The sequence below is a fragment of the Microplitis demolitor genome, chromosome 1 (assembly GCF_026212275.2).
Source record: "Microplitis demolitor isolate Queensland-Clemson2020A chromosome 1, iyMicDemo2.1a, whole genome shotgun sequence".
Taxonomy (NCBI): Eukaryota; Metazoa; Arthropoda; class Insecta; order Hymenoptera; family Braconidae; genus Microplitis; species Microplitis demolitor.
The window spans coordinates 20,849,688-20,873,465 of NC_068545.1; the positions used below are offsets into that span (position 1 = coordinate 20,849,688).

Here is a 23,778-nt window from a genome sequence, read left to right on the forward strand (position 1 = left end):
TCCCCAGCCATCGGCCGACGGACAGCATGGTGTGGCAACTCGAATTCAGATCTGCTCGTTACACTCAACAAGACCAGTCGGAGGGTCGCCACACGCACGGTCGTTCGACCTAATAGCCACCCAGGCGAGAACTACCACGAAAAAGAGGATAAAGAGAGAAAAAAGTTATCCCGAGCATACGTGTGTGCACACACGGACAGCTCAAACGAAGCGCCGCCGTTCCCGTCGCCGTCGGCGTATCCACACCACCACGTACATCATCTACGCAATACAAAGAGACCCGCCTCAACCTCTGTCGCACACTACATACATGCATACATACATACATATATACATAATGTATATAACAGGTCTCATCCCGATATCTCATGGTATAAAATATACGGGTGAGTGTACGTGTGGGAAATCGTAGTTGCGAAGCTGAGCGGTATAGCGGCCAGAAAGCAGAGAGATGTGTGATGTATAGCGCGATACGATGCGCAACTGAGTACAAAGATGAGACACAAAACAAGACGAGAGAGATAGTTTGCATGTGAGATAGACAGCAGTACATACAGTACATCTACCACATTTATATATTTATATATATGCGCGACTAGTAGTATTATATAGAGGATTCGACTGTACTCGTTTACGCTGGGAGTATGTGGGTACGGTATGTATCTACTCTACACAATAGAGCATAGAGTTGGTAGCTGGTAGCTGCTGTTGAGGATGAGGAAAAAGCGCGAGTGTACAAGCGAGACAACATTAAATATATAAAGAGAGATAGAGAGAAAGAGTGAAGTGAAGCGCACTTGGCCGCGCGCGTGCCGACAGGCGCGACACTCGCCATCCTCACCCTTCGTATCCCGTCGCCACCGCGATACGCCTTTCATCTCTCCGCCTCCCAGTTACCCGCACTCTAAGAGCTACCATCCTCACACACGTGCATATATATGTTATGTGTGTATGTATGTATATATGCCAAAGGCACCGTTACATATATACACAACTAGACATTTGCACAACAATACAAGCCGACAACGACGACAACAACCCACCGACTATCAATAGAAATATATATGTATAGACATACATCAAGTATATATCTAGTATATACCACACACGGACTGTTGTGCAGACGCAATCTACATGACGTTACTCTTGTTCTTATTCTTATTGTGCTCGTCTTTGCCTGTCATCTCCATTCTCATTGGTTACTTTGTTGTCATATTTTTTAACTTTTTTCTTTTTTCTTCCCAGTCCTCATGTTATGCCAGTCTCATTTTATTTGGCCAGTTGAGTTTCACGTCAGACGGTTAGATGATATCACCGTTACGTACTTGAGAATACAGAGGAGAGCAGCGTATACCTCGCTAGGTATAATACGGATTCTAGTATATATGTATATACATATATCCACAGTAGCATAGCAAAGCACAGAGTTGAGTGGAGTGACCATGCTGCGTCGGTGGATATAGTCTAGTGTAGCATGAGGAGCTGAACGTGAGTAGTATATTATATATATATATATATATATATATATATATATATATATATATATATATATATATATATATATATATATATATATATGTATATATATATAGCAAGAGAAAGCACAGAGGTATATAGAGACTACTAGAAGTAGTAGTGTATATATAGAGGTAGTTCGGGTTTGCGAGATTGCCTGAGAGGCTGAAAGGTAGCCACAGGCAAGGGCGCACGTCAACATGAACGTGAGCCTCAACTCGTGAGCATTCTCCATCACCCTCACAAATTTCCTCTCTTTCTCTGTTTGCTCTCTTTTCTTCTCGTCTCTTTTCTCCACTCTACTACTCCATTTCTACCCCTCTCGCTTTCTCCGCCTTCACTGCTGCTGCCACCTCCACCTCCACCTCTTCATCCTCATCCTCATCCTCCTCCACAACTCACTCTACACTCTGTTCCGTGGTGCTTGAAACGCCACTACACTACACTAGTGTAGTAGTATACAGTAGTGTAGTGCGCCGGCTCCTCCTTTACTCCACTGAAACCCGCGATCCGCCGTCTCCACATCCGGTCTCACTCTTGCAACCTCTGTTTCAACCTCCACTCTCTCATTCACGCTTATATATATACCCATATATCCATATACATATCTATATATACTTATTGCTCTTACTCACTTGCTCCCTTATTCGCTGACTCACTCTCTCTCTTTACTACTCTCTGGCTGCTGCTGGCGATATGCTGCTTCGTCCATTTCATCCCACCACTTCTTCTCTGTTCACTGGCGCACACCGCGCTCTTCCCACCCCCTACACATTGTCAGAGACAAGCCGCTGCTGCAAGCCGTTTGCTGCCTCGCAGTTCGTCATTGGTGTTCTTACCAGTTGGAAATACGAGCTTCTGTGGTGTGTGACCACGCGGATGCTTTAGCACAAGTTATTATTGTTAACATTTATGCCAATCCCTGTTTCATTTTATCGTCATCATCAACATCATTAACAACAACAACAACATCATCACTTACCATCATTACAGTCATTGTCACAAACTTTTAAAACTTTTTCCTGTACTCACATTCTTCTTTCATCAAAGAAGATTAAGGCCCAATTTTACACGCGAGTTTAATTGACAATATTTCCCACGGTAAATCTGAAAGCAAACAATCAACTGTCTGAATTTTCAAAGACAAACTACCGTGTTATAGATGTTTTTATTATTGTGGATTTTATAAAAATATTGATAATGTGAATGTAAAATGAAGGTGATGTTAAATGATACCAGAGTGTGATTGGCTCTTTAAAGAAATATTTATCTGCCAAGTTACGGCAAGTGGTCGTAAGACACGTGCATATAAACCACGTGTACTGGTGGCGCATAACGTTTTTATGGTTCCCATCGGACCTATGTAAATCCTTTTGCAATCGCAAAAATATAAAATATATATACACATATATATATTAAGAAAAAAGTACTTTCCTACGTTGACTTGTGTCGTGAATAATGGACTCGATAAAAGTGTTCGTCAACGACAAAGTTACATAATAAAAAAACAATTAAAACTAAGGAAATAAAACATACATTTATAGATATAAATATATATATAACATATACAAATAAGTAGTGTACTGATAGCAACAATTATTAGGACAGTGAATAAAAATTTCTCAAAAGTATTTGAATTTTGTTTGGACGCGATGCTCAGTGCCTCGTTAGCATTAGCGCAGATAAAAAAAAAAGTTAAAACGTGTTTCTCAGTGAGCCCAAGGTCCGCGAGGACCTGCTAAAATGACTGCGCGTCTCCACTCTTTGAGGCACCAGGACAAAAAATCAACGGGTACCGGACACAGACAGCAGCAGCAACAACAACAACAACAGCATCAGCAACCGCAGCAACAACAAGTCGCGCCTCAAGCACCAAGTCCGGCTCCAAGTCCGAGTCTCAGTCCGAGCCCGAATCCGAAGCACTCAGACGGCCGCCGCGTAAGTATCCGTAGCTAGATTATCAACGTATCTAATAGCCGATAAATAAATTAGCTGTCCAATTGTTAATGGTCTGTAGGCTATAAATTGAACTGTCACTGGTCTGTTAATAACACGAGATACTTGCCATATGACACAGATATAACAGCCACGCGCCACACACTTTATCTTCTGTTTACAATTCTCCCCCTCGTAATCACAAGTAGGCGTAATAGCTTATATATACCATCTGATAGCTTATATATTATCCCACTGATGTATAATTATAAATATATTTATTTATATTGTAATTTTTTATATGGATTGTAAATTTATTTATTATTTTTTTTTTATGCTCAGGCAAACAAACCACTGATGGAGAAACGAAGACGTGCGAGAATAAATCAATCACTTGCCGCACTCAAGGCATTGATACTTGATAGCGCGAGGCTAGAGAACACAAAGCACAGTAAGCTTGAGAAAGCAGACATACTCGAATTGACAGTACGACATCTCCAGAGACAGAGAACTTTAGCGCAGCCGGGATTGTCGAGGTACAAGGCCGGCTACCAAGACTGCTCACGCGAGGTAGATCAATATACATACTTGTTTATATATATAATTGGTCTGATTGATGCTAATTTATTGTTTTGGGTGTATATATTGCAATGATAGTAATAGTAATAATAATGACGACATGTAACAGGGTAATTTGGAATGCTCACAGGTGGGTCGTTATCTGGATGCACCCGACATAATAACCGGCAATACAACACCTATGGATCCGGCAGTAAAACAAAGGCTACTGCGTCATCTGGACAGTTGTGTATCTGAATTGGATTTAGATCTTGGGTCAAGACCAGACAGCGGTCTCGGTAGTAGTCCTGGTAGTGTAACAGACCGCGTAACAGGTGCCGCGAGTCCGAGTGGGCTTGATCATCACCACCACCATCAAAACCATCCAGTGGCACCGCACTGCAGCAGCAATGCCGCACCGACATCTTTCAATCCCAGTTTAATTAAAACGGAGATACCGGATATGATGGACACACCCACGCCTATGGCACGGCCCGACAGCAGTACAACCGCTGGTGATGAAAATAACAACAGCAGGCCAACATCCGCGTTCAGTCAAGTTCCGACGGCACTGGATCATCATCATCCAGCAGGTACGGGTATACCCGTTGTCGACCAAGCCTCGACGTCGGGACAAAATCCAAATATGTTGTCTGTTGTCCAAGTAATACCATCGAGATTACCAGACGGTCAAGTTGTTTTTTTGCTACCAAGTCATTACGTACAATTGGCCGCTGCTGCTGCTGCCAACGGAATTAGCATCGGGCCTAATCCGCCTACAGCTATTTGGGCAGCAACTAATATGTCCCTATTAAAAGCCACTGATAAATTGGCTAAACGATCCCATCAAGATATATCACCCCAAGATTGGAGCAATGACGGACCGAAACCGACAAAAAGTCCGCGCATGGAACAGCCAGAGCAGCCGCTCGACTTTACCACGACTTCAAAAAAAATAAAAACTTTCAAGCCACCGCTAGATAATAACAACAGCTGTAGCAGTGAGATCGACGTTGGTCAAGTAAATGGTATTGATGAGCAACACACGTCTAGTCATCCTGATACTGACTGCAATGACGAAATGGTCACCATCATATCCCCCGAATCGACCTCGACTATTTCACAACAGCCAGTTAAAGATGAAGAGGGCATGTGGAGGCCGTGGTAAACAAGAGGTTTATAAAAAAAATATACAATATAAAATAATAATCATAATAAAGAGATTCAATTAAACTGATTGATTTTATATGTGATGCGCATTGATGATGAGTATCGTTGGAGCAGCAGCAATAAAATACCCAACCGATATGAAGATTCTTTAATGTCAATGTATATTATGTATATGTATTAAATATATATTGTATACATATATTAATGTATGTATGTATAGTATATAGACAAGCAGAGAATTTAATTGCCTAAACACAAAGAGCGTCATATTGTATATAATAAAAATTGACACTAAAAAGTATTTATCATGAGAATAGATTTATTTTCACGTTATCTAGTTATGTATAAAAAAAAAAAGAAAGAAAAAAAAATAAGAGAGCATGTCCACCCGCGCAGGGTACCCAGATATACATCAGAGTATTATTAGTTATTATTATTATTATTAATATCTATTATTACTATTATTATTAAATGATAAAAGTTATAACTGTGCTATAGATTCATAAATATATGATAGTAAAATGTGAGACAGATTGAATTAACCGGATCCTCATAAATGTAAAATAATAAAAATTAAAAAGATACCGTTGAAATTTATTTTTAAAAAATAAATTTTAAAATAATAAAAACTCCATATTCGATGTATGTTAAGTTACAGAGTCAATATAATAAGATATTAAATATTATGTTATTTGTTGATATAATAATAATTATTATAAATTATATATTTATTTTTCACCGCTACCACCCCACTCCGTTTAATTTTAAATAATACATTTTTTTATGTCGGTAATGTTTTTTATTTACATCTACTTAGTAATTATTTTTTACTGAAAAATTTAATTGATAAAAAAAATAGAGTATTTTAAAATATAAAATAATAATGTGTATCTATTGGAGAAGGCATTAAATAGCGTAGAGTAATTTCTTGGCACTATCATCTCACCTGGCATAATTGAAGAGGCAAATTGTAGATCCCCGAGGCTCGTCGGCAAACATGCCCCAAGTCCCTGTGATCTTTAACGCTAATCAGACGCGCACCCTACGACAATTATCTCACTCCGTTCTTCGTCTACTCACTAGTCTTCACAACGACGATGCAGGTGCAGCAAATCGACGGGTATCCGCTACTATCTACTTCACTCCAATCCAGTTAAACAGATTCTCGTTATATATTTTTAAACCCCCTTTTTAAATAATCTCATACTAACAAGTCTCGTTCTAAAACTTTTAATTTTTTTATAAGATTAAAATACCTGCGGAGGAATTATCGCCCAAGGATTTCATTTATTTACAGGAGCACGGGATACAAAAATTAATTACCAGCTAATAAGCAATTCATTTTAATAACTCTATAAAATATATAAATCGTAAACAAATATATCTATGAAATCTTTTTTTTTTTTAATTTTAAAGCATAGAATGACGTATATATTTTGCTTGATAAATTTATTTTTTTCACTCCATTTATTATAAATAGTTTTTTTTTAATAAGTAAAATGATATTAAATATATGATATATTTATATTTATATAGGTTGTGCATTTAGGCTCTTGTCTGTTACAAAATGTAGTTTACTTATTTTTTTAAAATTATCCGCGCGACAATTATAATTTTTATTCGTACACACTAATGTTAAATTATTACTCGATAGTTATTGTATTGTAATTATTAATTAATTAAACTAATATCGAATTGAATTTTTAGACATTTTATACTGTATACACTACAGTCGCAAGATTATCTTGCTGTTGATAAACTTTACTTATATGTGATTGATGCTTGATATATGTATAGGTCTTCTCCTTAAAGTTTTTTATACCAAAAGAGATAGTACTCGCCTTCGCTGATTTCGAGATCGTCCACACCTGGTTAAAAATACAGAGCGCGCATTAATTTTTATAAATTAAATTAAAATTTTTTAAATTAAAGCAACGCTTCATATAGTGCCCGCCCTCTCTCTCTCCCATTTTAAAAAAATATCACAACTTGCCAGACAGATTTTAAAAATAATTACAGTTGTTATCAATTAGGAGTCAAAAGAAATTTTGAAAATAAATTTTTAGTCTTATTTTTAAATTCAAATTATAATATTGACATTAAGATTTTTTTGACAATTGGGTCATTGAATATTTTTTAAAAATGAGGGGAGGGTCTGAGAATGCCCGTAAAACAAAAATTCAATTTTGGCGGGAAAGTAAATTTTAAAAATAAAAATATTTAAATAATAAAGTAATTAAAAATATTAATAAAATTTGACTGAATAAATATCGATAGAAAAAAAAAGTAAAATTTTGATGAGAAAATTTATCAAGACTATTAATCGCTGATCGGTACATTATTATTAAGAAGCGTATAATGGACGATGATTGAAGCGAAATACCTCCAGGAGCGACGAGTTGATTACCCGGTGGAGAAGATAAGTCCGGCGGGGATGTGAGTCTGTAAAGTAGCCAGTAATGATATGACATGGGTTCTTCTTTATAGCCAGCGAGTGTGTGAACGTAATGACCATTTGGCCACTCGGAAGCCGAAAATTGAAAATGAGGTGATTTTTCAGCGGCAAGCAACATTACGCCGTAGAATGTTTCATTTTTAGGAGCAGTCACTGTCAGATGATAAGTTTCATTGGTTCCGACCCACAGAGTATACGAGACATTGACTAACTGATGATGTGGGGACGTTGTTTGGGTCGGGAGTTTTGATGCCGTGGATTCGTAAGCGCTTGTGTTGGTTTCGACATTTTTTGTTGTACTCGACGATATCAAATTGTCGTTAAAATTATCTGTAAGTTGCATAGTTTAATTGTACTTTATTAATAAATTGTCATCTTAAAAATACAGCACAAATTTACTTACTGTTGGGAGTAAGACCCGGAAGTGTGTTGTTACTTAGCCGGCAGTTTAAGCTTCTGATGTTGATGAGACTCTTGGGAATTATTCCGAGAATAATTTGGGCAGTTAAATAAACATCTTGATCAAAAGAACCGTCAGGCTGCTGGCGGTTTATCAGCCACGACAATGCTGATGATCTGTTCCAATTATCTAGAGGTTCATTTTCCACTTGTTTGAGCGCCTGCATTGCCAGAGCAGTCGTACGCAAATCTCCAAAGCTCCCATCTACTCTCTGACGTTTTGTTAAACTCATCGCGGGTTTATGGACAAAGTGACCAAGATTCCGGTGTCTGTGGTCCTGGATAATGCATCTCAGAGCCAGAACCACCATCGCTATTGTGTCTGTAAAGTTGGTAATTAAAATACTTGATTATCGAACGCGGTTACTTTCATTTTTTTCTTCCTCACCAATATTGTGGTACTGAACAGCATTCGTTATGTCCAAGAGTCTTCTGATTTGTCGTTTTCTGATATGAGCCTGTGCACTGCAAGCCGCTAAAGTTGTCAGCGCAAAATCATAATCTACAGGCGGTTCGTGATGCTGAAGAGTTCCAATCAAATCATGACCGTGGAATTGTCGCGGGTCCTTACACAAAGCGCTTAAGGCAAGAGTGTAACGCGCTAAATTTGTCTCCGAAAATCCTATTTCTCTGTGCCTAAATAATGACAATCATTAGTACCATTCATGTAAATTAAATTTGAACAAATAATTGTTTATACTGCATTGCATCTTACATAGAGATATTGTTTTTGTACCTCCAAAGCAAAACAACTATTTCCAATTCCAATTGTTTGTTACTGAGCTGCAATTCAGCGGACACAGACGAGGGATTATTGTCAGCACGAGACAAATTGGCTAAGCGGAGAGCTAAAAGAACCCAGTGGGTGTTATTGAACCATCCAGCGTCTTGATCCCTCTGGTACCAGAGCCACGTGGTGGCACGCGATACCATTGACTCCACCTCCGTCTCAGTTGGACGTGACTCAATCTCAGTCCCTTAATCAATCAAAAGCACGTTTTATTGAGGGTAATGTCTCTGTTAGATAAAAGCTACCTGGGTTTCTGGAGTTTACCTTGGCAACGAGCGCAGACTGAAGCCCATACAATTAGCACTGCTGCCATACTTGCGCGTCCCCACATTGTTTAGTTTCTAAATTATTGTGCAAATAATTATAATTATAATTATTATTATTATTATTTTTTATATGATGTGTGATAGCTTTAAAATGTTTAGTCTTTTTGTTATTTCAAAGGGTAGTCTGTTGTTAAGGAAGTAGAAACAACGAGATCGATATCACACCGTGCGATGTCTGGCAAGCCCTTCTTGACTTTCATCCCCTATTGCTTGTTATTTCCAAGAATCTCTTACCCTAATTAATTATTTAGCTCCTTTCAACCTCAGTATGAGCTTTTTTTTCTTTTAATTTTTTTTTCTCTTACAAAAATATAAAATTGAACTTTGTCTAGATATTAAATAATAAAATAAAATACTTGTTTTTTTTTCACCCTTTCGTTACATAAAAACTTGTATTTTTTGGTAAAAAAATTTACTAAGTCTACTTAATATTAAAAATTTATAAATCGATGAGGAATTTAGTTCTTGGAGAAGAAAAAAAAATTAGGGTGGAAAATATCACAAATAAATATATTTATTTTTTTTTACTTACATTTAACAAACACTCGGCAGTAGTTTTAGTGCGAGTTATCAGAAAACAGAGATCAATAAGAACTCGAACGTGAAAACAATGTGAGTAGTTAATAACTTAATTTATTTAAAATATTTAAAAATGGATAAAAAAAGTCAAAGTGAATGTGGGGGCTAGTCGTTGAGTGCGATTACAACCGCGAGGACCGCACAGTGGTGAAAAAAAACGGTGACAAGCGTCGCGTCCTCACGTCGCGGTCTTTTGCGATGGCACACGTTGCGCCTGCGAGGTGAATGCGCAATGCAGACTAAAATTCACTACATAAATTCAGAGTAGGCTAGTACAGCGGTATCACGAACGGGGGTTCGAAGACCTTCCCCAACTTCCCCACCAGCTTATACATTTTAAACCCTTGTACTCACCACCGACTCATCATTCTAATGTATTCATAAATCATATATATTTTTTATTTCTTCATTTATAAACTTTTGCCTGCTGTAATTTCAGTCATCCAACATTTTCTCATTATATTACTCATTTTTTCTCGTCTTATTCATTTTCTTTTTATGTAATATACTTTCAAGTAAAAAAAAACTTCCAGCTATTCCACTGCCATTTTTATTTTAATTAAATTTAAAACTATCATAGAAAAAAAATATCTAGTTATTATTAAATCATTAATTACAACACAAAGTCTTAAAATTAATAATCAAATATTTGAACACTCGATTAAAATACTATAAATTACAATTACATATTTTCATTAATTAATATTATAAATACTTATACAATTGTACATAAATATAAAATATTTTTTATAAATTTCATTACAATTTGAGTTGTTTTAATTTTAAATTCATATACGCTCTTTAGTTTGTTATAAAAAAAAGAAAAAAAAGTTGATACTACGACGGATGTAGTTTGATATTTTGTGTAATTGAATTGGGGTCTATTTTCTTGGGACTTAGACTTATTTCTTGTTGCTCTTGACGTCTGTGACGTATTATTGTTGACAAGGCACCATTGAAACTCGCTGTTTTCTTTTTAGCGCTGCCTTTGGGTGTCGCTTCGCCTACTCTCCTTACAGGAAGTCGTGGCGAAGACATCTCGTCCATAAAATCAAAGTTATCTTTTTCTTCAATCCTTAAATAATTATTTTCATTCAAAATTACCAGCTGTCAGTGACAGTAAATAAATAAATTAATTAAATAAAAATACTTGTAATCAGACAATTCGTGGTCAGGTTGGTGACTATTAAGAGGAATCGGTGATGGTCCTCTTCTACCAGGACACTTCCATTCTAAATCCAAGCACTGTTTATTATGCTCCATTTTATTTATCATATTTAGTAGGCTATCAGGTTTAAGATACCAGTCATCCTGGATCATAAAAAATAAACAAATGATCAAATGTCAAGTTGATAATATTTTTATTATCAGAGCAATAAGTAGGAAGTAAATGAATTTACTTTTAAATATAAAATATAAATTTTTATTTTCAAATTGTCAGCAAAATAAAATTCTTTTAGCGACAATTTAAAAAATAAAATTGACTGAACTTGATTTTGAAAATTTATACAAAGAATACCTTGGAAATAACGTCGTATTTTTCTTCATCAGAACAATCAACATACCAATCGTCTTCGTTTAGTTCCATATTCATTTATTTGTTATGATTGTTTAAATAAGATTATGTATATATATGTCAAAACAGTTTTTTTATTGCGGTTGTTGTTTTAAACTTAACCTACAACACCAACATCAACATCCCACATCTCCGACTGGTGCTGCCGCCACAATACAAACTACCGATTAATTATTTAAAAGTACCGCGTAAACACAACAAGATTTATCTCCATTTTTAATGATAACATTGACAATGAAATATGGATACATTTAAATAAATCGATGGTTAAAAAAAGTGAGGAATTTTTAAAAATTTATTTTTTTCGAGATCAATAAGGTAAATGTTGAATATCTAGAAAAAAAACTGGAAAATTTTTAAATATTTTATTAATCATAATTGTAATTTTTGACTTAATCAGTTTCAGAGAATAAATGATTTATTAAATCATTCAAATATTTGTAATGCTGAAAGTAACTGACATCTGACGATTTTAGTATTTTTAATTGCCAAGTTAATTGTCTGGAAATATTTTAAAAAACGTTTACAAGAAAATTTAAAAATCACATGAATTTTGTTAAATTTTTCCCTGTCAGTATTGACTTTGTTTGTTGAAAATAAATGAATTTTTTTAATGACTGCTACTGTCAGTATCACGAATATTTAAATTTTACAAGAAATAAAATCTACGTAAGTAAAAAAATTGATGTTTTTTTATTTATAAATAATTTAAATTTTCAAATAAATAAATGAAGTCTTTTTTTATAAAAAGAATTCAAAACAAACTAGGAATTTATTTTTCTGGGCTTCAAAATTTTGCCGCTAATTTATTGTAGAATTTTTGATTTTGTTAAAAATTATCTATTGTAACAAATTATAGTCTACATTTTTTACATTCCATATCAGAAGTTAACATGTAGAGAAAAAAAATATGAGAATTCAAATAAAAAACTTTATTTTCATTATTCAACGAAATGTAATAAAAAAAAATATTAAATATATGACGAACTTTAAATAATTCATGTATAAAATTTATATTGGATGTATATAAAATAGTAAGTGAGAATCGATTGAACAATTACGAGTACGAGTAAACATAACAAGTTATTTTGTTCGAGGATAACAATCAATTATTGTCTCTCTCCCGCTTTCTCTTTTTCATTTTTTTCTCTCTATTTTTGCAGCACTCGGCGCATTGTAAATAATAATTACGACAAAATGTCAAACTGACACGAACAAATAGACAGATATCTAGATGATGATGGCCACTGGATAAAACTTCCTTTCGTACTGATTTACGCGCACTCGATCGTTGCACATCCTAGCTTTGCAACCACTTGAAATATTATAAATTCTTCAATAAAAATATTTAAACAATTACTAACAGTAATTAGTCTAACAATGAGTTATTTAATTTGTAAATAATGAGTAAATTAACAAAATCAGATCTTTATCAAGCTTTATTTCCTATTTATCATCTCAGTAAAGTACTCGGTCTGCTACCAGTAAGATTAGTACGACAACGAAGTGATCGTTTTATTGGAAATATTTATATTATTGATATAGTTTACAGGTGAGTACATTAATTAGTAAATATATTAATTAGTAATGTTAGCTAATAATTATTTATTTGAATTTTGAATACCAAAATTTAAAATTGAATGAATTAGCAGCATAAAAATAAGAGTTGAAAAAAATGTATTTATTATTTATATTAAATAAATATATATGTCTAATATAATTCTTAATGTCCATAATGAGGGCTTATACTTTATCAGTACGAAAATTTTAATATTTTAGCGACAGATAAAAATTTTTTAAAGGTCTGAATACTGCTGTAAAAAATTTGCGGAGTGAATGCGGAGCAGATGATTGTGTATTTATTTAATCCCTTTGGAATTAAATTAACCCGGAAGGGAAGTTTAATATTGAAAGTCCGGTTCAGAGTAAAATTCGCTTTTGAAAGGAGTTTCTTTTAATAAAAATCACTCAGCTGAAAACACAAACTCCCCATTTACTCCGTATTCAGAATGATTTTTTTTTTAAAACTCCAGAACTCAGAGTGACGAAGTGAATTCGGATTTAGATAAAATTATAATTTTGTCTTTCAGAATTAGAAAATTATTCGATTCCATACTAATTCGTAAATTTGAACTATCCGCACACCCCTACTGCATATATTACCCTAATTATCATTACTAGTGTAAAAAATAATTTCAGTAACGAGCAGCGTTTGCCTGCTCGTATTTTTTACAGTTGCCGAAGCATGGGGTCTCTGGAGAGACCTCAGAGACGGCTGGGAAAACAGTACAAGATTGAAACATCAAACAGCATTGAATATCACCATAGGCGACGTTACTGCTGTCGCACTTTTAGCCGCTGCTGGAGTTCTAGGCGCGCCATTCAGATGGAAATACATTCGTGAAATAATGACACGACTTATTCATGTATTGATCACTTAATTTATTAAGTATCTAATCATAAATAACCCACTAAAATTAATAATATGTGATTAAAAATTAAAGGCAGATGAGCGTCTTGGATTCATTACTCCCAAGAAAACCCAGAGATTCGCAATAATTTTGTCATCATGTACGATGATATTTTTTATAACTCTCGCATGCCTGGACATTTACTCATGGGACCTTCAGACTAAAATGAAACGTAAAATGCCAGACAAAGGACCAATTAATTATTCACCTCTTTATTTTTTTTATCTCCAAGCGTTATTAATAGAGATACAGTACACAATAGCGACCTACAATCTGAACCAACGTTTTGTTCGGCTCAATAAAAATCTTGAAAATTTATTGAAGAGCAGCAAAAATTATTTGCGCAGAGACATTGACCTTGTGAGCGAGCTGTCGGATAAAGATAAATTTCCAATGACTATTTTGAGGTCAGAAACAAGTGGTGGCAGTAATAAACAAGACCAAAGACTCTTTCGGACTCCAAAAATATCCGGCTGGACAGTTGAAGAGCGCGGTAAATTATCAACATTACGATCTCTGTACCACTCATATTATAAATAATCGTTTTGTTACTTTATTTAAAGAATCGCGCGACGTGATGGACACAGTGGCCCAGCTAATTACCATCCATTCGTCACTCTGCGATGTAAATATTCTTATAAACAAAGCATTTGGATTGCCAATGCTCGTCGTCGCAATTACAGCTCTGTTTCATCTGATAATAACTCCGTATTTTTTATTGATGGAGGCTACCAGCGACAAAGAAACTCTATTTATAATCGTCCAATGTTTATGGTGTGTTCTTCATGTCTATCGTGTTGTCGTAGTGGTCCAGCCGTGTTACTCGACAACAAACGAGTCCCAAAAAACAGCGATTCTCGCTAGTCAATTACTAACATACTCATGGCAACCGGAAATTCGAAAGCAGCTTGAAGTATTTTCACTCCAATTATTACACCGACCGCTTCATTTTACAGCCTGTGGGCTTTTTTCACTGGACCGCGCACTTATTACCTCGGTAAAATAAATTTTAAAAAATTTTTTCAATTATTAATTTAATTAATTAATTAATTTAGATGGCTGGCGCAGTAACTACATACCTGGTTATCTTGATACAATTTCAAAAAGCCGATGACACCAAAGACACAAACAATATATTGAAAAATGCAACACTCCTACTACGTAACGTTTCAACAACAAGAACTAAAGCATTGACTTAATAAATAAATAAAATATAAATTATTAACTTATGTATTTTATTAAACTGTTCAATAGTTTACGTAAATAAAAATTAATGTATGTATTTATGTGTAATGTGAATAATAAATTTATTAAAACATAAAATCTTTAAATAAAAGTCAAAATTATTTTTTTTCTCTTGACATTTAAATAATAACTCATGTAAGTGTAGTACAGTTATCAATTATTTTATCAATCATCTACAATTAAATTAATTAGCTAATAAATTACAATTAAAATTTTTTTAGCCAATAATCATTTTCCTTTGTTTTAAGTCAATATTCAATTGAATTTTTTTTCATTAATAATATTATTTATTAATTAATTAATTAATTAATTAATAATAATAATAATAATAATAATAATAATAATAATAATAATAATAATAATAATAACTAATAATTAAACTAATTAAATTACTATACAAATCCCGCCGTTAGTTCGTGCCCGAAAATGATATCCATCACAGCCTAACTATATATAAATATACACATACATACATACACACATATGTATACATATATATATATATATATATATATATATTAAATATGCATTGAAATGCATCACAACATATTGGATTTCACCGCTTGACAAGAGAAGAAAATATATTGATACATACATGTATCATTTTCCACATTTCTCATTTTTTTTTTCTTACAGAGACATGCAAGTATTCAATTCAAAATACATATGTACATTTATTTATTTTCTTTTTTTTAAAGTATATGTATATATACTAAATCTACATATATTTATTTAATTATATTTATTCTCCATTACGATGTCGTCTAATAAACACCAATTCTATATGCATTGTCGTAAAAATATCATTATCATTATTATTATCCTAGTAATAAATATTTGACCGATAATACGATCTTAATACATCATTATTTATCCTTCTTGTTATATGTGTCCATATATATATATATATATATATATATATATATATATATATATATTAAATATATGTGTACATGTACACAAGCTGCAACTATGTGTCATTTATTTGTTTATTTATTGATTTTTTTTTTTACATTAATCTGATGATAAATGAATAGAATGCGTCGAGTGGAATCTAGCCTAATTTTTTAAAATTTAATTTAATTTAAAATTTTCACTGGCTTCAATTTTTTTTTTTATAATAAATAATTTAATTAAATATATATTTATATTTATATTAATTTTGAATCCAAATAAAATCACATAAATAATCATCATTTATTTCTATCATTTTGCTGTTGCATTAATTGACAACCTGACCACTTGCTACCGAACTAGTGGTTTGATTTTTTTGGTAATTTATTGCTAATGACGTTTCAGCACATCCGGTTTCCTTATTTATATTATTAGTGAGCTTTGATTTTGTACCGACAAAAGTTAGTTCGGAATTAGATGGTGTCGTATCAACAAAATCATTGTTATCCATGTGCTTACTTGCTACAGTTGGATGACGTAACGTATTGCATTGACATGAATTTGTGTTATGATGATGATGATGATGTAGCCGTGAAAAACACTCACTGCATACCCGTACTGGTGTGTAAAGCTGTTCACTTGGAAGTGGAGTTGAATTTTCCGAACAATCGGCGCAAAATATTTTACCGCAACCCCTATGATTTAATAGACATTATCATTCTTTAAAAGTATAAAGCAGTCATTTACAAACAATTTACAATAAACATCAAATATATTTATAAGATTACTAAAATACCTGCAATGATGTTTGCGTCTGCCCAGCCAAAATTCAGTATCGCAGCCCATGCATCGATTTACTGCATGGTCAGGTACCCAGAGTGTTGGCGCTGGTCCAAGTTCCTCTACTGCTTCCCAAGACATATCCGAGGGCAGAGATTCTCCATGATCTCCTGCACTGCCAACTGAATCCGGTAGCGATCCCTGAATAATTTTATTATTTTTTATTAATAATCAAAAATTTATTATTATTTTTTAATGAAACATTCAATAAAATTTTTAATTATTAGCAATAGTAATATTGATATTCAATTAAATGAAGTAATAATTACTTACTATATCATCAACTCGATCATTATCTGTGTTGTTATGATTATTACAGACTTGTTTAATAAGAGCTAAACGTGTTGTATGTAATTCTTTTCTCAAGGCTTCTTCCTTTACCTACATGTCAAGTTGAATAAAATTACAGAGTTAATCCATGAGTCAACAGTAATATCGTTAATAAAAATTATAAGTAACAGAACATATTAAATGATATAACCGAGTAATAAAAATAATAATAATAATAATAATAATAATAATTGCAAGTTATAAATATTAATAGTATGCAAGCACCTTGTGTTCAACGATAATTTGTTGTACGCGCAATTGTACATCACAATGAGTAATAGGAAGGCCGTCAACGTCGTCTAGACTATCAGGATTATCAAGGATAATATCCTGATGTGTTGGGGATGCGGGGCATATACTGCTGGGTGTTCTTGAATTTAAAGGAATACTTGTTTCACTGGCTTCGCTTATGTCTTCTTGATTAAAACGACTGCACGTACATGGTGCTCTGTCAGTAGCCGGTGCGCTACTTTCTAACCAGGGTGTAACTCCGTTTTCGGTAGATAATGAATTCTCTTGCCGCCTAAAAACAAGTCATTTTATTTAATTAACTTTTATTACTTGTTTACTTTGCGCAAGTCAACAAATTAATTGAAATAAATGCCGGGGAAAATAATGTTGGAGCAAATACGTACAGATCTTTTTGGGCGTCTATGGGAATTAATAAACCCGGTTCACTGCTGGGTATCAGAGTGTCTGTGGAACTGTCAACTGATGGATTACCCGGTACGTCATTTGACATCTCATTAGCGTTATGTTTATTTTTAATAAGGTCGCATTCTAATGACTGCTCACAAATGCCTTGAATCTTTTCCTCATCAGTACTCTCGCCTTCAGTCTTATCCGAAACATTGTCCATATTCAGAGAATCAAATTTTCTAATGACAAATTTAATGTTTATTTTATTTACTGATAAATAAAATATATTAAAAAAATATATATGTATTTACTTTTCAATAGAAATACTGGGATCGCTCAGTCTGCGGTGTAGATATGACACATGATCTTGTGTGTGAATAAGATCACCGTAAGAACGTGTTTTAGTCATTTGTCCATGTTGCGGCTTCTCATTATCCGCGCCCTCAATGTCAATCAGAGAAACTCTCTGTTTGTCTGGTTTAGGTGACATCTCCATGGAACCGAGGTACACTTCTGACCATAGTACAAGGTCACGTACGTTACACTTCGGCCATAATACCTGAATCAATAATCTATTATTATTTATCTACCGTACCTACATAAATTGTCGGAAAAAAAATAAAAATAAAATTATTATGTAACAGCTATCCAACTTGCCTGGTTTTTTAACGGTGTGTATAAATGATTTATATATGAATTGTAGTTTAGAAAACGCCATACTGAAAATGTACGATCTTTTATCCGTAGTTGGAGTCTTTCTTGACGTGTATTACATAAAAATGTACCAAAAAGTTGGGAGTACGTATGCTGCGCAAGTTTTACCTGTGATTTATAACAATAATAATATTTATTCAAGACTATAGATAACAATATTTTTTTTTTTAATGCTGATAAGTATAATACACATACGATATATGCTGAGGACATTTGAAAACAACACGGGAATTGTTCAATTAATTGATGCACGCAGTCAAGCCACTGAAGAAATACTGGACATCTTTCATTGGGGTCTTCACAGCCGACTATTTGGCCACAGCGATCGGCAAATTTGTGGCCAAAGTCTAACCATTCTCTCTCACAAAGTATTTGAAAACCCTGTAGTTAATAAATTTAAAATAAAATTACAAATCAATGGAACTTTTTCAGTGAGATCACGTCTGTTAATTATTTATTTATGAAACTTACTTCCATTGTTCGATAATATGGATCTAATAATATTTGGGCTAGTGCGACTATTTGAGGTGTCCTGTCCCAGCCATCACTGCAGTGCACAAGCACCGGACGACCGTCTCTCTCAATAGCCGAGGCGACAGTTACAGCAGCACGTAAAAGTCCCGACATGTGCTGTAACCATCTGGTACCTTCTAGTAAGCTCAGCCAATTCGGTTGATCAGCATCCGAGGCACAAAGTTGTCTCACCGCATGAAAACTTTTTCTTATCGAATGTATATTTGGAAGATTCATAAATTGTATGTCGCAATTTGGATAATACTCAGGGCACTCACAGCCACCACCACGTGCGCGATTAGCAACAGCTGTTGTGTAAGATCTTGCGTCAACTATCAGGACTTTTTTAGCATTATTGCTACTGGCAATACTACTCGGGGTGTCTTCACTCGAGTCTGGATAACTCAGCGGTGAGTCCATCATGGTCGACTCACCGCGGTCGTACGAGCATGCATCTGACAGTGCTTTTAGTAATGCCTCGTCCTCTGGTTCCCGCCAACCGAGCCAGCCAACTTCTGGCTGACTGCTCCTAGCTATCACGGCGCCATTATTAACATTACGCCATATCACTGCTGGAATTCGCCTCGAGCTTCGAAATTTAGCTACAAGCTCCAGTTGCTTGTCAGAAATGCATGCTGGGACCAGCAGCTCTGGTGGATACGAGGAACAAATTTGGTAATCTTTATTTATTTGGGTTATACGCCAGGTACCGTGTAAATTAAATTTCAATCGTTCAACCTGCAACAGTTATTATATTAATCATGCTCTAGTACTTTTTGGTTGATGAAATTCATATTTAAAATCTTACTTCCGAATTAAATGATGCAATATATGAATTATTATCTTTTCCAAGCCGGAGATAGTCTCTCCCTTCTTCAACTGACCATGCGTAATACGCAAAGCAAAATATTTCTTCAATACTTTTTCTCGAATAAGTAACTTTATGAAGCCGTTTGAACCACTCTAAGCAGTGTTCATTTGTAGAGAATGCGCAGCTGGAAAATAATTATAATAAAATACTGATATATATATATATATATATATATATATATATATATATATATATATATATATATAAATATACACAGAATAAAAGGATTTTTCGTCCCGAGGAAATTTTTTAATTCAAATTCATAATTCAAAAAATTTCTTCAGCAAGAAATACTTTTATTCTGAGTACATGTTGGTGTATTAAAATAAAGATGAGTACCTGACTGAGCGTGCGTCTTTACAGCTTATGTGTAAAAAAAATATTTCTTTAACTTCTAGCTGTTCAATAAGACCTAGCGGTATATTGTAACACGTCTGGCTCAATTGTAAGTACAACCTGTAATTAGAGAGAGCCAATGTGCCATCGGCAGTGCGTCCCAATGCCACGACGAATTCACCGCTCAAAGGTGTAAATGGTACACTCAGTGATGAATCGTCAGTTTCATAGTGAGCGTGTTTTGGGAAAAGCTCTGAAGCTCTAATATGACAAATAGACTGCAGACTTGATGGTTCTTCTGATGTCTCCATAATTTACCAACAATCTATAATTTAATAATTCATATTTATCATCAATAATACAGCCGACATTCATCATCACTAATTATTATTTTTCAATAAATAAATAATTTATGTACCAAAATAAGTCGTATTATTTCAAGACTTTCACTGAACGTTCAGAATTGTCTAGACAATCTTCTAGAGTCACGCCAGTTCCACTTTTAACTCTGCAACAAACATTTGTTAGTTTACATTAAAAACTTTAAATATAAAAAAAAAAAAAAACAATCAATGTCATAACTTTCTAATTATTTTTTTATAACCTATACCTTAAATTATTAAATAATCTTAACTTTACTCAATAACTCATACTACTTTTGAATGTCAGTCGATAATTCTGTTCAGTCAATAAAAGAAACACAAATTACAAGATAAAAAAATTTATTACTAAAAAAAAAAGATTGCATCGAAATGTCAAATTAATCTTAATCGTCAACTGGCCCGTCAACGCGCATAAATAATACACAGATCAGTTTTTAAATAATTAGCTGCTCAAAGTTTATATCCATAAAAAAAAACACTATTAATCAATAAGAAAAATTGTTGATCACGGCAATTGTTTATCCTCGTGATCATTGTCATTAAAATAATTATTTGCTTATTAAAATCGTCATGCAGACACACCGTAATTTTATTTTTTTATTTTCTTCTTTTTTATATTTATTGTTTATCGATGACTTGGTAAAATACACACACTTATATCGTAATTTTGACAATATTCAAAATACGTCGTCGTTGCAGTCGTACTAAACTTCAAACAAGGTCTACGACGGAGGCCATTCTCTTTACACACACTTCCAACTCGTCATTTCTTTAAACATTTCATTTTTTATAAAACTTTATTTATCTTTTTTTTTATATAACAATATATATATATACTTATATATATATATATATATATATATATATATATATATATATATATTTTTTTTTTTTCTAAAGTTTATTAAAATTTTTTCTTCACTCTAAAAATCCCACTGATGACTCTAAAAAAAAAATAAAAATAAAATAAATTAATATAAAAGCAATAAAAATAATAAAAGTAAATTTATAAAGAATTCACAGAGCTATAAACAATAATCGTAACGTACTATATAAATTGTACGTGATAATTATCGTGTCTTTCACATCAATGACGAAACAAGTCGTTTTCATTGCGGCCGCAAGATGTAAATTAACAAAAATACCATCTCGTACGCGAAATATATATTTGCAAATTTTTCATCAATGTTATATATAAACCTACATATATATAAATTTACCACATCAATTTACTTATCTACAACCAGTAAAACAACAAAACACACACATATATATAAATATATATTTACACATAAACTAAAGCAAAAAAAAAACGTCAATGAAAGTTTACACTGGATTTTTTACAAGATAAAATATCAAACCGTTATAATAATAAATACATATCTTATATACTATAAAAATAGTAATAATAAGAAACAATTATCTTTTTAAATGATAATTTGCAACAATGAACAGCAAGACAATTGCAGACGAGACGCGCGCGCAAATGTACTTGATCACGACTTGCAATAATACATATAATATACACATGCTTACATACATGTCTACATATATATATTTATGTATTAGTGTCATGTACTATGTTACGTATGTATGTACATGTTAATACTGATATACAGACATATATATTTTATTTTATTACATACTTTTAAAGAGACATACTACGTCACACGGCATTCAGCAAGAAAACATTACTACACTACATTAAATTCACTAGACTAGACGTCTTAACTTGGTAGGTCTTAAACTGAACCACACACATGGCAAAATGTAAATGGAGTATGTGTCAAAGCCAGTCAAAGTACATCAAGGCGTACTCGTATCACGATAATTATCATCAACACTAACATTAACTATTTTGTTTAATTACTTAATTACATATTATTCTTTAAGTGTTGACAAAAATATATATTTATATATTTATACAGAAAATTTCATTTATTCGATTTATAGTATGTATAAATGAAAATATTGAATGTAATTAGTAATTAATTTTTTTTCAATACAGAATGATCCTGGAAGGAACTAAATGACATAAAGGATTTTAGAGCTGGTGTGGTAAAATATTTAAATGGATATTTATAGTAAATGGAGTGGAAGGTACTCACTTATTGATTGACAGACGTTTTAATGGTGACACTTTCATAATTAAATGGTGCAATTATTTATTAGTAACTATACTCCTTGCACTATCACCGATAATTATTTTATTTTAGATTGATCGTCTGGTGATTAGGCGTGTTAAGACAATATGTAATATATGACATTAGATTACACGCTCGGGCATCCAAGTTGTTGTGTACTGTCTGCTTATGGACTTAACTTACTTCTTGTTCGCGTTGGTCGTTGAACACTTGCCTTAATGTTTTATTTTAAGTTTTATTATTTATTGTACCGGTAATTTAAAAACTAACGTATTCATATAAGTATGTAAACATTTGTTACTTTGATACCACAGTGGTAAACCGCAGCATAATCTGATACTAATAGTTTTTTTTTTTTTTTTTTTTTTTTTTAAATAAAAATTTTTTTATTAAATTTTATTCATTTTATTTATTAATTATTTTTTTTTTATTTTTGAATTGAAATTACGAAATTTTTAGCATTTTTTACGGTTGAGTATTGACCTTTTTTTTATTATTTTATCGCAAATTTTTTTTTATCAGATAATTTTTTTTTTATCAGCAAATTTATGTAATTTTTAATTAAAATGTAGAATAATTTGAATTTATCATGAATAAAAAATTATATGATATTTTTTTTACTAGTGTTGTAGCTGACAGCATTTTTTTAAATTTTTGAATAAGTAAATAAAACCTAGAGTACATGGAATGTAAGTAGAGTGAAAATAAAAAATGCATATTTAGATAATTGAAAAATAAGCGCGCGCATTTTTTTTAATTTTATTATTTAAATTTATTTATTTAAAATTTATAAACTGTCTCAAGTCTACATCGACTAAAAACTTTAAGATTTTATGAGTGTGAATGTAACTAATAAGTGTCAATTTTTTAAACTATAGGATGAAGAAATAAAATTTAAATAATGCGCTTTTAGATAAATGAAAAATTAGTACGCGCGTTTTTTTAAATTTCATTATTTCAATTAATTATTTAAAATTTATAAACTGTATCAAGTCTGCAACATTCACTCATAAAATTTTATTAAAACATATGCTC

The 23,778-nt window shown here is 32.8% G+C and overlaps 5 protein-coding genes across 7 annotated transcripts; 2 read left to right on the forward strand and 3 right to left on the reverse strand.

Moving 5' to 3' along the window:
- The first annotated feature begins 1,253 nt into the window (after window positions 1-1,253).
- Window positions 1,254-5,752, forward strand: LOC103571219 (transcription factor HES-1). The gene is made up of 4 exons (XM_008549301.2): window positions 1,254-1,488; window positions 3,229-3,453; window positions 3,793-4,020; window positions 4,160-5,752. Exons 2-4 carry the CDS (start codon window positions 3,259-3,261, stop codon window positions 5,174-5,176), a joined length of 1,440 nt encoding a protein of 479 aa, XP_008547523.1. The 5' UTR covers window positions 1,254-1,488; window positions 3,229-3,258; the 3' UTR covers window positions 5,177-5,752.
- Window positions 5,753-6,723: 971 nt separating this feature from the next.
- LOC103571218 (uncharacterized protein CG3556) lies at window positions 6,724-10,312 on the reverse strand. 2 transcript variants are annotated; one of them, XM_008549299.3, is made up of 7 exons: window positions 9,741-10,312; window positions 9,147-9,223; window positions 8,808-9,069; window positions 8,481-8,728; window positions 8,037-8,414; window positions 7,562-7,963; window positions 6,724-7,046 (listed from the first exon to the last, which is right to left on the reverse strand). In XM_008549299.3, the coding sequence occupies exons 2-7, from the start codon at window positions 9,211-9,213 to the stop codon at window positions 6,985-6,987; spliced, it is 1,419 nt and encodes a 472-aa protein (XP_008547521.1). In that variant the 5' UTR covers window positions 9,214-9,223; window positions 9,741-10,312; the 3' UTR covers window positions 6,724-6,984. The 2 variants fall into 2 exon arrangements, with proteins under 2 accessions (XP_008547521.1, XP_053598717.1); XM_053742742.1 differs by having other exon boundaries at window positions 8,829-9,069; window positions 9,741-10,309.
- Window positions 10,313-10,341: 29 nt separating this feature from the next.
- Window positions 10,342-11,492, reverse strand: LOC103571217 (uncharacterized). The gene is made up of 3 exons (XM_008549298.2): window positions 11,307-11,492; window positions 10,938-11,098; window positions 10,342-10,862 (listed from the first exon to the last, which is right to left on the reverse strand). Exons 1-3 carry the CDS (start codon window positions 11,379-11,381, stop codon window positions 10,625-10,627), a joined length of 474 nt encoding a protein of 157 aa, XP_008547520.1. The 5' UTR covers window positions 11,382-11,492; the 3' UTR covers window positions 10,342-10,624.
- Window positions 11,493-12,766: 1,274 nt separating this feature from the next.
- On the forward strand, window positions 12,767-14,840 carry LOC103571304 (gustatory receptor for sugar taste 43a-like). The gene is made up of 4 exons (XM_008549427.2): window positions 12,767-12,915; window positions 13,573-13,789; window positions 13,868-14,327; window positions 14,398-14,840. The coding sequence occupies exons 1-4, from the start codon at window positions 12,767-12,769 to the stop codon at window positions 14,838-14,840; spliced, it is 1,269 nt and encodes a 422-aa protein (XP_008547649.2).
- A 647-nt stretch (window positions 14,841-15,487) lies between these two features.
- LOC103571216 (myotubularin-related protein 4) lies at window positions 15,488-23,060 on the reverse strand. Of its 2 annotated transcripts, none has more exons than XM_008549288.2 (15): window positions 22,708-23,060; window positions 21,522-21,543; window positions 21,182-21,368; window positions 20,635-20,724; window positions 20,220-20,541; window positions 19,818-20,004; window positions 18,968-19,747; window positions 18,692-18,877; window positions 18,440-18,604; window positions 18,094-18,341; window positions 17,779-18,021; window positions 17,369-17,666; window positions 17,087-17,194; window positions 16,770-16,954; window positions 15,488-16,668 (listed from the first exon to the last, which is right to left on the reverse strand). In XM_008549288.2, the coding sequence occupies exons 5-15, from the start codon at window positions 20,525-20,527 to the stop codon at window positions 16,302-16,304; spliced, it is 3,075 nt and encodes a 1,024-aa protein (XP_008547510.1). In that variant the 5' UTR covers window positions 20,528-20,541; window positions 20,635-20,724; window positions 21,182-21,368; window positions 21,522-21,543; window positions 22,708-23,060; the 3' UTR covers window positions 15,488-16,301. The 2 variants fall into 2 exon arrangements, with proteins under 2 accessions (XP_008547510.1, XP_008547519.1); XM_008549297.3 differs by having other exon boundaries at window positions 16,576-16,693.
- Between the last annotated feature and the right edge of the window lie 718 nt (window positions 23,061-23,778).